This window comes from Coregonus lavaretus (genome assembly GCF_964263955.1).
Source record: "Coregonus lavaretus genome assembly, chromosome: 10".
NCBI lineage: Eukaryota > Metazoa > Chordata > Actinopteri > Salmoniformes > Salmonidae > Coregonus > Coregonus lavaretus.
The window spans coordinates 27176467-27191793 of NC_139997.1; the positions used below are offsets into that span (position 1 = coordinate 27176467).

Below are 15327 nucleotides of genomic sequence, written 5' to 3' on the forward strand. Positions count from 1 at the left end.
TTAATGAGGGAAATAAGTATTTGACCCCCTCTCAATCAGAAAGATTTCTGGCTCCCAGGTGTCTTTTATACAGGTAACGAGCTGAGATTAGGAGCACACTCTTAAAGGGAGTGCTCCTAATCTCAGTTTGTTACCTGTATATAATAATAATAATAATAATAATAATAATAATAAAAGACACCTGTCCACAGAAGCAATCAATCAATCAGATTCCAAACTAGAATCTGTAGACCTACACAAGGCTGGAATGGGCTACAAGACCATCGCCAAGCAGCTTGGTGAGAAGGTGATAACAGTTGGTGCGATTATTAGCAAATGGAAGAATCACAAAAGAACTGTCAATCTCCCTCGGCCTGGGGCTCCATGCAAGATCTCACCTCGTGGAGTTGCAATGATCATGAGAACGGTGAGGAATCAGCCCAGAACTACATGAAAGGATATTGTCAATGATCTCATGGCAGCTGGGACCATAGTCACCAAGAAAACAATTGGTAACACACTACGCCGTGAAGGACTGAAATCCTGCAGCGCTCGCAATGTCCCCCTGCTAAAGGAAGCACATATACATGCCCGTTTGAAGTTTGCCAATGAACATCTGAATGATTCAGAGGAAAACTGGGTGAAAGTGTTGTGGTCAGATGAGACCAAAATGGAGCTCTTTGGCATCAACTCAACTCGCCGTGTTTGGAGGAGGAGGAATGCTGCCTATGACCCCAAGAACACCATCCCCACCGTCAAACATGGAGGTGGAAACATTATGCTTTGGGGGTGTTTTTCTGCTAAGGGGACAGGACAACTTCCCCACATCAAAGGGACGATGGACGGGGCCATGTACCGTCAAATCTTGGGTGAGAACCTCCTTCCCTCAGCCAGGGCATTGAAAATGGCTCGTGGATGGGTATTCCAGCATGACAATGACCCAAAACACACGGCCAAGGCAACAAAGGAGTGGCTCAAGAAGAAGCACATTAATGTCCTGGAGTGGCCTAGCCAGTCTCCAGACCTTAATCCCATAGAAAATCTGTGGAGGGAGCTGAAGGTTCGAGTTGCCAAACGTCAGCCTCGAAACCTTAATGACTTGGAGAAGATCTGCAAAGAGGAGTGGGACAAAATCCCTCCTGAGATGTGTGCTAACCTGGTGGCCAACTACAAGAAACGTCTGACCTCTGTGATTGCCAACAAGGGTTTTGCCACCAAGTACTAAGTAATGTTTTGCAGCGGGGTCAAATACTTATTTCCCTCATTAAAATGCAAATCAATTTATAACATTTCTGACATGCGTTTTTCTGGATTTTTTTGTTGTTATTCTGTCTCTCACTGTTCAAATAAACCTACCATTAAAATTATAGACTGATCATGTCTTTGTCAGTGGGCAAATGTACAAAATCAGCAGGGGATCAAATACTTTTTTCCCTCACTGTAAATTTGTACAGTTAAATGACATAAAAGGTGCGGTTAAAAAAGTAGACACCCCCGAATGTCACGGTATAATTCTCGCTCTGGATGGCACTTTCAAGTGAATTTACTGCTGTATGCTAATAACCTTATATACAATCCTGACCTTGAATGCCAGCACTGTAACAAGACGTTTGGAATTGATTCATGGTTTATTTGAACAGGGAAATGTACCAAACCTAAGCTGAAGCATTTAATGCATTGAACCATCATAATTATATTGAAAAAATCCACCTTCCTTCGATTAAGGTTCAAAATGTTATGGCCCCCCTAAACTGGGTCTGTGCACAGCATTAGCCATGGTAAAATGCATAGAATAATCAACAGAATTGGGTGCTTCTGCCTTGCGTCCAAATAGATTTCACATCTTGCCTCTCTGAATCAATACGTTTTGATGCTGACATTCTGATGGAAGGGGTTAGGTCTAACAGAGAGATGAGCTGGAGGGTTCAGTCTTCAGCCCACACATGGCCGTCAAGCCGAGGGCAGTAAAGTGTGTTAGTAGTTTGAGCCCACAGTGTTAGATCTAATGTGCTCCACCACCACAGGACAGCCACCAGCTGGACAATGGACTCCAGCTTTCAGTGCCCCCGCACAAACTCTTGTTTCATAAGCTCACATTTTAATGGAAGTAAGGCACTTCACTAGAATCGCTTTCTGTAAATACTGTCTCAGAAATTGAATACATAGCCCTTTTTAAAGCTCTGTATATTCTATGGTAATATGCACGTAGGCCTATATAATGGCAATATATTACAGCTACTCAGCTATCCTGGAAAGCAGCCCATCCATCAGCAGACTTTAGTAGTTCCAGTCATCTCATTCTCACTGTTCAGTGGCTCAGAGAGAGATGGCGCTGGAAACTATTCAGCCCAAAGAACCCTGCTGTACAGGGCTCTCCAGTTGAGACAGCTACTTTGTTTGTGCTTATAGCCTCCAACCTATAATGATTCCTCCTTTTCCTGTTCTTGCCGTGGGTATTCTGTGTGTGTGTGTGTGTGTGTGTGTGTGTGCATATGTCTGTCTGTCTGAAGGCCCTGTGGTAAACAGACCACCTTTAGAGTGTTTATGAGCTCGCCACACCACAGCTGTTCATCTGGGTTGGATCCACGCACTGTTCAAATGAACACTGCTCATCAATAGCTACTTACTCATGAATGCAGAATGACTCAATTGCATTCTATAAGGAATATTCAAACGCTTCTGTATGTTTTTTCAGAAGGCTTGCTCAATGTTTGGCGTCTGTTGTGACACATTTTGTCAATCACATTTGTCCTTAGGCCATTCCATAAGAAAATAGCAGATCGAGTAATTGATAATTATGACTATAAATAGCTACCAATCCCACCATACAACAGCTTCTATTCCTAGCTACTGGAAGTGACACTACTGACCCTGATTCACCTCAGTATTCGTTCTAATAATTACCGCAGAGACCCCAAGTTGTAATGAAGACTTATCTAAGTACTAACAAAGAGAACAGTTATTAGCAGTTTTGGCACTTAATCACAACACAGCCTAGGGATATTTACCAGATGATTCCGACACCTCCCCATTGTGATGCGTCTTGTGTGTTGATATTCTTTATTAGTATGTCAATGACTCAGATCATGTGACACTAAACAAATCAAAGGCCTCTGTAATGAGCTTGGGTGTTTTATCACAGGGATTTGATGGAGCCCAGACAGGACGTCAGTTTGGTTCAGATGTGTAGGTGGAGACGATTGTGCTTTTGTGGATTAACTGATTTACTGACAGGGCTCTAATTCCATGTTGTGTCACGATGCGAGTTGTGTCGTGAGCTAATGGGGAAAAGTCTCCATGGAACAGACAACTCGGTCATAGTAGATTAAGTTTGTGTGTTTGTATTTATGTTTCTCTCTGTATGTGTCCTCGGTGCTTGGCAGTGCGCAACTTTCACACAGTGCTCCTGTCAAGTACAGGTGACGCTGGACGGGATCTGGTCTTCTGATAATGTCTATTTATGAACAGAGTAGGGACAGGACTGCCTGCCGATGCCGGAGGGTCACTCCATGAAGCCAGAAATAATAATCAAGTTCAGAGAGAGCTCAAGAGTGCCCATTAGTCGCAGAGTCCAACATCCCACACACTCGATCAGCTTTAAGCCCTTGCCACCCACACTCACAAATAGACACATCTCCAGTCTCACTTCTGTCTAGCCATGATAGACGCTGCATGGAAATTTCAAGAGCACTTTTTCTTGTTTAGAGCAATTCTATATTTACAGTTGTCTGTCGCATTTTTCTCATGCTCCTAAGTGCTCAGAAGTGTTTGAGGACTTATTGGAATTCCATATGTCCAAATCAGCCACCTCTAGTGCATGGCACTACGGCACTGACTGATGTCATATTAACGTTGTGTTGTCTTTTGTCCACAGGTGGCTGTGAAGAACAACATTGACGTCTTCTACTTCAGCGGGCTTATCCCACTTAATATTTTCTTTGTGGAGGACGGTAAAATGGGTACGTGCGTCTGGAAGCAACACTCTCAAACACTCAATATCCATGTCATTACCATAGCAGAGTAATTATCACCAAAGAGTTTGAAGAGTTTATTTTATACCAACACAAGGACCTTTGTACCAAGTCAAGTGTAAATTAGCAACTTCACAGGAAGTAGCTCCCCGCTCAGTTCTGGTGTCACTCTTATTTCTCCCCCCCATCTTCATCTGCCTCAGAGCGACAGGTGTTCCTGGCCACCTGGAAAGATATCCCCAATGAGAACGAGCTGCAGTACCAGATCAAGGAGTGCCACTTAAACGCAGGTAGGCCTCTTTACATCTATGGATGAAAGATATATGTACCTTTGAACACTAACATATGTTTAATGCACCATGTGAAGAAAGAAAAAAAACATATCTCTGACCATGAGATGTACTCTAAGGGCTGTCACTATTTTCATCTGTGGGTTTTCCTTCATCCACTGCTCAATGGTATAAAAATAGATACAGATCTGGAATGAAAATGTACACTGTGTTCGTGTTGGAGAGGGTCGTCTCTCACCCTCCTAACCCTGACTACTGAACCCCAGCCAATCGAGAAACACAAGGCTTTCAAGCAGTACGGCTCAAATGTCCTTCATCGGAGCTGTTCACGCTTTAAAAATGTTACCTTGCGTGATTCAGTCTTAAAGCATGAGGACATGAGGGTCGATTCACAATGCTGCTAATATTTGTGGATGAAACACACACCACTTAGTCATCTACAGTAACCAGGCACAAACACAAATGATAAAAAGGCAATTGAGGTTCTGATTCTCATCAACAATCTAGCTTCCTCTATTCCTCTATCTTTTTTTATGTCAGAGGATCTTTGTTAGGTGATGTTGAAATTGCAGCTTCTAAGTGTGGTTTTGAACACTTCATTGTGTTTAAGTTACCAAGAGTAAAATGGGATAAGATCTTTGTCCTTTTTTTAAACTGCTTTGAGCACAAGTGAAGCACAATGTCACCTTGTGTTGGTGTTGTTTCCTATCGATTGAGTGCTGGTGATTCAGTGGAAGGAGACGTAATTTGATGAGGAGATAGTATGCAGAGAAGGATGAAATGCATGAAGAGCTCTCTATGCATCTGTCTATCCGTCAAAAGTTCAACTTATTTCAACTTTTGACGCATGTAAAAAATGATGGACAAATGACATCATTAACCTATGAGCCCAATAGAAAAACCTTTTGGTCATGATATGCTCAGTCAGTTTTTGAAAGATAAGACATCTCTGGGTGTGCTTGTGTTCGGTGACCTGTTGGTGTTTTTGTCATCCTAAAATATTAGTTGGTAATATATCAGGCCTATTGTCCTCACAGAGCTCATGTCCGAGTCACACTTACTACTATCCTCTCCTTTCACAGATCTAACACGTTGAGCCAACTACAGGGCAGAAAGAGGGCCGTCCTTGTTTTGGGAAAGTAGTATCGGAGGGGAGTAGCTTTAGTTATTGTTTAGTCTAGATGCAGGGTCTGATTTACCAACATGGACAGGTGGTACCACAGGTGACCTTTTGAAACCATCAAACCACAAAGTCATCAAATCCTTTCCTCACTTGTGTTCACCAGACTGAAGCCAGTTAATTAAACACTGGGAGCTGAGGGCATTGGTTTAAAAGAGATGCTACAAGTTGACTGGAGAACCAGATAACATGACTGGGGGTTTAAAGTGGTAACATTTCATTAGTGGAATTGGCCTTTTCCTCTAACCCTCTGGCTTTGTTGCAGTGACCACAACATCACAGCCTTAGGTTCCAGCGTTACACACCGGCCTGCAATTCATGTACAGATGTCTTCCCACACACACCTACAGGAACACACATGCACACATACAGTACAGATTCATACACACGACGCTGTCGTGGTCCATGTGGGGTCAAACGACATTAGAAGGGATAGCTCGGGAACTGCTGAAAATTGATTTTAAAGAACTGATTTTAGCTCTGAAAGATTCCAAAAAGCGGCCAATTATTTCAGGCCCGGTACCATCGCTGGGCCGTGGCTGTGAAAGATTCAGCAGGATACTGGCATTACACACCTGGCTAAAAGGCTACTGTGGCATAATGTTTATAGATAACTTTTACACCTTTTGGAAACAGAAGATGCTCTAAAGGAATGACAGAGTCCATCCAAATCATCTTGGCTCCTGGACCCTGTCCACGCATTTCGAGGCTGCGTTGAGACAATGATTTATCAGTGACCCAAGCCCTGCTCAGATAATCCCTACCATTGTGTCGCTGAGTAGTGATCGTGCTGCTGCAAATGTACATTCTCCCAGGGGTGTTGGCAGTCACCTAATTTACAGTGCATTCAGAAAGTATTCAGACACCTTCCCCTTTTCCACAATCTGTTAAATTACAGCCTTATTCTAAAATGGATTACACGTATTTTTTCCCTCATCAATCTACACACAATACCCCATAATGACAAAGCGAAAAGTGTTTTTTATTGTATTAATTTTTTACATTTTTGCACATTTATTAACAAAAAAAACAGATACCTTATTTACATAAATATTAAGACCCTTTGCTATGAGACTTGAAATTGAGCTCAGGTGCATCCTGTTTCCATTGATAATCCTTGAGATGTTTCTACAACTTGATTGGAGTCCACCTGTGGTAAATTCAATTGATTGGACATGATTTGGAAAGACACACAGCTGTCTATATAAGATCCCACAGTTGACAGTGTAAGTCAGAGCAAAAACCAAGTCATGAGGTCAAAGGAATTGTCCGTAGAGCTCCGAGACAGGATTGTGTCGAGACACAGATCTGGGGAAGGGTACCAAAAAATTTCTGCAGCATTGAAGGTCCCCAAGAACACAGTGGCCTCCATCATTCTTAAATGGAAGAAGTTTGGCCAAACTGAGCAATTGGGGGAGAAGGGCCTTGGTCAGGGAGGTGACCAAGAACCTGATGGTCACTCTGACAGAGCTCCAGAGTTCCTCTGTGGATATGGGAAAACCTTCCAGAAGGACAACCATCTTTGCAGCACTCCAACAATCAGGCCTTTATGGTAGAGTGGCCAGACGGAAGCCACTCCTCAGTAAAAAGCACATGACAGCCCGCTTGGAGTTTGCCAAAAGGCACCTAAAGGACTCTCAGACCATGAGAAACAAGATTCTCTGGTCTGATGAAACCAAGATGGAACTCTTTGGCCTGAATGCCAAGCGTCACGTCTGGAGGAAAGCTGGCACAATCTCTACGGTGAAGCATAGTGGTGGCAGCATCATTATGTTTTTCAGCGGCAGGGACTGGGAGACTAGTCAGGATCGAGGGAAAGATTAATGGAGCAAAGTACAGAGAGATCCTTGATGAAAACCTGCTCTAGAGCGCTCAGGACCTCAGACTGTGGTGAAGGTTCACCTTCCAAAAGGACAACAACCCTAAGCACACAGCCAAGACAACGCAGGAGTGGCTTTGGGACAAGTCTCTGAATGTCCTTGAGTGGCCCAGCCAGAGCCCGGACTTGAACCTGATCGAATATCTCTGGAGAGACCTGAAAATAGCTGTGCAGCGACGCTCCCCATCCGACCTGACAGAGCTTGAAAGGATCTGCAGAGAAGAATGGGAGAAACTCCCCAAATACAGGTGTGCCAAGCTTGTAGCGTCATACCCAAGAAGACTCGAGGCTGTAATCGCTGACAAAGGTGCTTCAACAAAGTACTGAGTAAAGGGTCTGAATACTTATGTAAATGTGATATTTAAGCTAGTTTTTTTTATTTGTAAAAATGTCTAAAAACCAGTTTTTGCTTTGTCATTATGGGGTATTGTGTGGATTTAATCCATTTTATAATAAGGCTGTAACGTAACAAAATGTGGAAAAAGTCAAGGGGTCTGAATACCGAATGCACTGTATCATTAAAAAGGTATTATGACTGTCTGTCAAGAGGAGAAAGTCTCGCTAAAACATAAGAGAAATTAATAGAGCTTCCCAAAAAGCTGCTGCTCGTTTCAAATGCTAAGCACTGAGTATAATGGTTATCCAGATGAGCAGCCACAAAACAACAAGACCTATGAGCACCTGGAGCCTTCATTATCACATTGTTACACTACAGATTCAAAATAGCTGGGTATAGCTAGCTAACTAGGACGTTTTAGATGCAAAACTGAAATGTTGATTAGTATGCACCGTCTTGTCAACCAAAACAACTCATCTGCATAAAGCCAAAAACAATCTTGACAGTGCAATAATATTAGCAGCATACAACCTGACAAGATGCTACCACTATCCACCCTCCACCATTAGGACCAAACTTCAGTTTACTGTGTGCGTGCCAGTGCCACCATGGCGTGCCAAGCCTCCGCCTCGGGTCTCTGCTGTATTGAGATGTCAGTGTGAAGCCGCATCGTGACGTCCCTGGCCTGTATGCTTCTCTGTACTAGTGTCTGGCAGATCAATCAGGAACAGGGAGGCAGGCTTCTCACTGACAGACAGTGTCTCTCTTTAATTTGCAAAAATTTCTAAAAACCTGTTTTTGCTTTGTCATTATGGGGTATTGTGTGTAGATTGATGAGGGGGGGAAAAAACGATTTAATCCATTTTAGAATAAGGCTGTAACTTAACAAAATGTGGAAAAAGTCAAGGGGTCTGAATACTTTCCGAATGCACTGTATCATAAAAAAGTTATTATGACTGTCTGTCAAGAGGAGAAAGTCATTATGGGGTATTGTGTGTAGATTGATGAGAAAAAAAACTAATCCATTTTAGAATACGGCTGTAACATAATATTTTTTTGGAAAAAGTCAAGGGGTCTGAATACTTCTTGAATGCACTAATATTGTGCATAACTATCACATGGTTTTGGCTATAGGCACACGATCTTCAGCTATGTAAAGGCACAAGCATTGACTGCAGGTGTGTTCCGTGTTGTGTTCTGCGCTTAAACGGGTCCGTGCGGAAACACGTGCGCTTAAAAGATTCCATGTGGTGAAGAAATGGAGACACGATTTAACCGCCAAAAAAAAATCCATCCGTCTCCCGAGTGGCGCAGCGGTCTAAGGCACTGCATCGCAGTGCTAGAGGCGTCACTACAGACCTGGGTTCGATCCCAGGCTGTGTCGCAGCCGGCCGCGACCGGGAGACCCATGAGGCGGCGCACAATTGGCCCAGCATCGTCCGGTTTAGGCGAGGGTTTGGCTGGCCTGGATGTCCTTGTCCCATCGCGCTCTAGCGACTCCTTGTGGCGGGCCGGGCGCATGCACACTGACTTGTGTCGCCATTTGTATTGTGTTTTCTCCGACACATGGTGCGGCTGGCTTCCGGGTTAAGCGAGCAGTGTGTCAAGAAGCAGTGCGGTTTGGCAGGGTCGTGTTTCGGAGGACGCATGGCTCTCGACCTTCGCCTCTCCTGAGTCCGTATGGGAGTTGCAGCGATGGGAACAAGACTGTAACTACCAACTGGAAATCACGAAAAAGGGGTGAAAACAAAAAATATAATAATAATAATAATAAAAATGCAGATAAACATGTCACATGTTTTACGCATCAACTTTGACAGCCCTAATTTTATTATGTCAGTATGTCTTTGTTGTAAATGTTTGGCCGCCAAACTCTGGTGACATTTGTGAAAAAAGTAAATAGTTGGAGTTACAAAGTTAAAGGTAGACTCAGCGATATGACGTAGGTGCACAAAGTAAACAGCATATATGGTCAATTTCCGCAACAACTAAGAGCGTTGAAGCGCTAGGGATGGGATTTGACAATTTTTGACTGTTCGAGTACTCACATTATTTTTTACCGACATTATTTTTTCAGAGTACTTGTATGGAGCAAAAAAAAAACAAACATTTAGAACACAAAAATGTGCGCATTTATCTATATCCACAGATCGCGACAATGCCTAAGATCAACTGGTTATATTACAGTGGGGGGGAAAAAGTATTTAGTCAGCCACCAATTGTGCAAGTTCTCCCACTTAAAAATATGAGAGAGGCCTGTAATTTTCATCATAGGTACACGTCAACTATGACAGACAAATTGAGAATTTTTTTTCCAGAAAATCACATTGTAGGATTTTTAATGAATTTATTTGCAAATTATGGTGGAAAATAAGTATTTGGTCACCTACAAACAAGCAAGATTTCTGCCTCTCACAGACCTGTAACTTCTTCTTTAAGAGGCTCCTCTGTCCTCCACTCGTTACCTGTATTAATGGCACCTGTTTGAACTTGTTATCAGTATAAAAGACACCTGTCCACAACCTCAAACAGTCACACTCCAAACTCCACTATGGCCAAGACCAAAGAGCCTGCAGCAGGCTGGGAAGACTGAATCTACAATAGGTAAGCAGCTTGGTTTGAAGAAATCAACTGTGGGAGCAATTATTAGGAAATGGAAGACATACAAGACCACTGATAATCTCCCTCGATCTGGGGCTCCACGCAAGATCTCACCCCGTGGGGTCAAAATGATCACAAGAACGGTGAGCAAAAATCCCAGAACCACACGGGGGGGCCTAGTGAATGACCTGCAGAGAGCTGGGACCAAAGTAACAAAGCCTACCATCAGTAACACACTACGCCGCCAGGGACTCAAATCCTGCAGTGCCAGACGTGTCCCCCTGCTTATAATAAATAATAATAATATGCCATTTAGCAGACGCTTTTATCCAAAGCGACTTACAGTCATGCGTGCATACATTTTTGTGTATGGGTGGTCCCGGGGATCGAACCCACTACCTTGGTGTTACAAGCGCCGTGCTCTACCAGCTGAGCTACAGAGGACCACTGCTTAAGCCAGTACATGTCCAGGCCCGTCTGAAGTTTGCTAGAGTGCATTTGGATGATCCAGAAGAGGATTGGGAGAATGTCATATGGTCAGATGAAACCAAAATAGAACTTTTTGGTAAAAACTCAACTCGTCGTGTTTGGAGGACAAAGAATGCTGAGTTGCATCCAAAGAACACCATACCTACTGTGAAGCATGGGGGTGGAAACATCATGCTTTGGGGCTGTTTTTCTGCAAAGGGACCAGGACGACTGATCCGTGTAAAGGAAAGAATGAATGGGGCCATGTATCGTGAGATTTTGAGTGAAAACCTCCTTCCATCAGCAAGGGCATTGAAGATGAAACGTGGCTGGGTCTTTCAGCATGACAATGATCCCAAACACACCGCCCGGGCAACGAAGGAGTGGCTTCGTAAGAAGCATTTCAAGGTCCTGGAGTGGCCTAGCCAGTCTCCAGATCTCAACCCCATAGACAATCTTTGGAGGGAGTTGAAAGTCTGTGTTGCCCAGCGACAGCCCCAAAACATCACTGCTCTAGAGGAGATCTGCATGGAGGAATGGGCCAACATACCAGCAACAGTGTGTGAAAACCTTGTGAAGACTTACAGAAAACGTTTGACCTATGATGAAAATTACAGGCCTCTCATCTTTTTAACTGGGAGAACTTGCACAATTGGTGGCTGACTAAATACTTTTTTCCCCCACTGTATATGGTGTAACACAATCTTCAAAAAGGCAGTAACCTCAGCAGTGGCACTTGCTTGTAGAAGCTTATGGCTTTTAGGGAAAAGAACGGTGTGTGCTTAGGGTTGTTGTCCTTTTGGAAGGTGAACCTTCACCACAGTCTGAGGTCCTGAGCGCTCTAGAGCAGGTTTTCATCAAGGATCTCTCTGTACTTTGCTCCATTAAGCAAAGAGAAATGACAGTCCATCATTACTTTAAGACATGAAGGTCAGTCAATACGGAACATTTCAAGAACTTTGAAAGTTTCTTCAAGTGCAGTTGCAAAAACCATCAAGCGCTATGATGAAACTGGCTCTCATGAGGACCGCCACATGAAAGGAAGACCCAGAGTTACCTCTGCTGCAGAGGATAAGTTCATTAGAGTTACCAGCCTCAGAAATCGGCAATTAACTGCACCTCAGATTGCAGCCCAAATAAATGCTTAACAGAGTTCAGGTAACTGACACATCTCAACATCAACTGTTGAGAGGAGACTGCGTGAATTAGACCTTCATGGTCGAATTGCTGCAAAGAAACCCCTACTAAAGGACACCAATAAGAAGAAGAAATTTGCTTGGGCCAAGAAACACGAACAATGGATATTAGACCGGTGGAAATCTGTCCTTTGGTCTGATGAGTCCAAATTTGAGATTTATGGTTCCAACCGCTGTGTCTTTGTGAGACGCAGAGTAGGAGAACGGATGATCTCCGCATGTGTGGTTCCCACCGTGAATCATGGAGGAGGAGGTGTGATGGTATGGGGGTGCTTTGCTGGTGACACTGTCTGTGATTTATTTAGAATTCAAGGCACACTTAACCACCATGGCTACCACAGCATTCTGTAGCGATATGCCATCCCATCTGGTTTGCGCTTAGTGGGACTATAATTTGTTTTTCAACAGGACAATGACCCAGAACACACCTCCAGTCTGTAAGGGCTATTTGACCAAGAAGGAGAGTGATGGAGTGCTGCATCGGATGACCTGGCCTCCACAATCACACCAACCTCTACCCAATTGAGATGGTTTGGGATGAGTTGGACCGCAGAGTGAAGGAATAGCAGCCAACAAGTGCTCAGCTTATGTGGGAACTCCTTCAAGCTGTTGGAAAAGCATTCCAGGGGACTACCTTATGAAGCTGGTTGAGAGAATGCCAAGAGTGTGCAAAGGGTGGCTACTTTGAAGAATCTAAAATGTATTTTGATTTGTTATTGTGTTATTTCATAGTTTTGATGTCTTCACTATTATTCTACAATGTAGAAAATAGTAAAAATTAAGAAGAACCCTTGAAGGTGTGTCCAAACTTTTGACTGGTACTGTATATATATTTTTGATCTCTGGTTAAAGATTGACTTTTGACTTCTGTTCGAGTACTCAATTACTCATGCCCATCCCTATGAAGCATGAGGCTAAACTCCCCCACTGTTTTGGGCTCTAGCAGCGTGAAGCAGATACTGTGTGAGAGCGAAGTCTTGCATCCCGCTCATCGCAATATTTGCGGTACTGCTCATGGCATTGAAAATGATGACGTTGATTTAGATGCTTTTTTTATTTATTAGGCTAATTTCTGTTGAACCATGGTCTATCTACTAGAAACTCATGGACAGTATGGACACGGATTTGAATACCACTCTACCAGGTAGAGGCTCTGGAACAGATTCTTTGTATCAAAGGTGACACACCTACAGTTGAAGTCAGAAGTTTACATACACTTAGGTTGGAGTCATTAAAACTCGTTTTTCAACCACTCCACAAATGTATTTTTAACAAGTCGGTTAGGACATCTACTTTGTGCATGACACAAGTAATCTTTCCAACAATTGTTTACAGACAGATTATTTCACTTATAATTCACTTTATCACAATTCCAGTGGGTCAGAAGTTTACATACACTAAGTTGACTGTGCCTTTAAACAGCTTGGAAAATTCCAGAAAATGATGTCATGGCTTTAGAAGCTTCTGATAGGCTAATTGACATCATTTGAGTCAATTGGAGGTGTACCTGTGGATGTATTTCAAGGCCTACCTTCAAACTCAGTGCCTATTTGCTTGACATCATGGGAAAATCAAAAGAAATCAGCCAAGACCTCAGAAAAACAATTGTAGACCTCCACAAGTCTGGTTCATCCTTGGGAGCAATTTCCAAACGCCTGAAGGTACCACGTTCATCTGTACAAGCAATAGTAAGCAAGTATAAACACCATGGGACCACGCAGCCGTCACACCGCTCAGGAAGGAGACGCGTTCTGTCTCCTAGAGATAAACGTACTTTGGTGCGAAAAGTGCAAATCAATCCCAGAACAACAGCAAAGCACCTTGTGAAGATGCTGGAGGAAACAGGTACAAAAGTATCTATATCCACAGTAAAACAAGTCCTATATCGACATATAATAGTGACGCAGTGGTCTAAGGCACTGCATCGCAGTGCTAGCTGTGCCACTAGAGATCCTGGTTCGAATCCAGGCTCTGTTGTAGCCGGCCGCGACTGGGAGACCCATGGGGCGGCGCACAATTGGCCCAGCGTCGTCCAGGGTGTAGGGGAAGGAATGGCCGGCAGGGATTTGGCTCAGTTGGTAGAGCATGGCGTTTGCAACGCCAAGGTTGTGGGTTCGTTTCCCACAGGGGGCCAGTATTAAATCTAAAAATATTAAAAATAATAATGTATGTACTAACTGTAAGTCGCTCTGGATAAGAGCGTCTGCTAAATTACTAAAATGTAAAAATATAATATATATTTGACAATGATAATATTGCAAGAGCAGTTGATCTTCATCATCAGAAAGCTGTGTGCATGGTATCTTGAACACTACAGGGCCTATGATCTTCAATTGTCGGCCAACAATGAAGTGGAACTCGTTGAGCCACGTATACCCACTGGCAGACTACAAAATAGGGGGGATGCGTCTGGTCACAGTGAAACGATACATACATGCTTAAAGTAGCCCGTCTGGTGTTCAACCTTCCCAAGTTCTCTCATGTCACCCCGCTCCTCCGCACACTCCACTGGCTTCCAGTTGAAGCTCGCATCTACTACAAAACCATGGTGCTTGCCTACGGAGCTGTGAGGGGAACGGCACCTCCTTACCTTCAGGCCATGATCAGACCCTACACCCAAACGAGGGCACTACGTTCATTCACCTCTGGCCTGCTAGCCCGGAAGCACAGTTCCCGCTCAGCCCAGTCAAAGCTATTCGCTGCTCTGGCACCCCAATGGTGGAACAAGCTCCCCCATGACGCCAGGACAGCGGAGTCACTGACCACCTTCCGGAGACACTTGAAACCCTACCTCTTTAAGGAATACCTGGAATAGTATAACAGTAATCCTTCTACACCCCCCCCCCCCCCCCCCCCCCCAGTGGTGGTTGTCCCACTGGCTATCCTGAGTTGAATGCACCAATTTGTAAGTCGCTAAATGACTTAAATGTAAATGTAAAACCTGAAAGGCCGCTCAGCAAGGAAGAAGCCACTGCTCCAAAACCGCCATAAAAAAGCCAGACTGCGGTTTGCAACTGCACATGGGGACAAAGATCGTACTTTTTGGAGAAATGTCCTCTGGTCTGATGAAACAAAAATAGAACTGTTTGGCCATAATGACCATCGTTATGTTTGGAGGAAAAGGGGGATAGCTTGCAAGCCGAAAAACACCATCCCATCCATGAAGCATGTGTGTGGCAGCATCATGCTGTGGGGGTGCTTTGCTGCAGGAGGGACTGGTGCACTTCACAAAATAGATGGCATCATGAGGAAGGAAAATTATGTGGATATATTGAAGCAAAATCTCAAGACATCAGTCAGGAAGTTAAAGCTTGGTCGCAAATGGGTCTTCCAAATGGACAATGACCCCAAGCATACTTCCAAAGTTGTGGCAAAATGGCTTAAGGATATCAAAGACAAGGTATTGGAGTGGCCATCACAAAGCTC

At 43.8% G+C, this 15327-nt stretch overlaps 1 protein-coding gene across 2 annotated transcripts in view; it reads left to right on the forward strand.

Moving 5' to 3' along the window:
• LOC311136569 (AP-2 complex subunit beta-like) overlaps positions 1-15327 on the forward strand; it is a 67880-nt gene that overhangs the window by 38017 nt on the left and 14536 nt on the right. For both annotated transcript variants that reach the window (XM_084170755.1, XM_084170754.1), the window contains 2 exons: positions 3854-3938; positions 4154-4240. In XM_084170755.1, coding sequence (XP_084026881.1) covers positions 3854-3938; positions 4154-4240 — 172 coding nt within the window. The remainder of the gene's footprint in view (positions 1-3853; positions 3939-4153; positions 4241-15327) is intronic.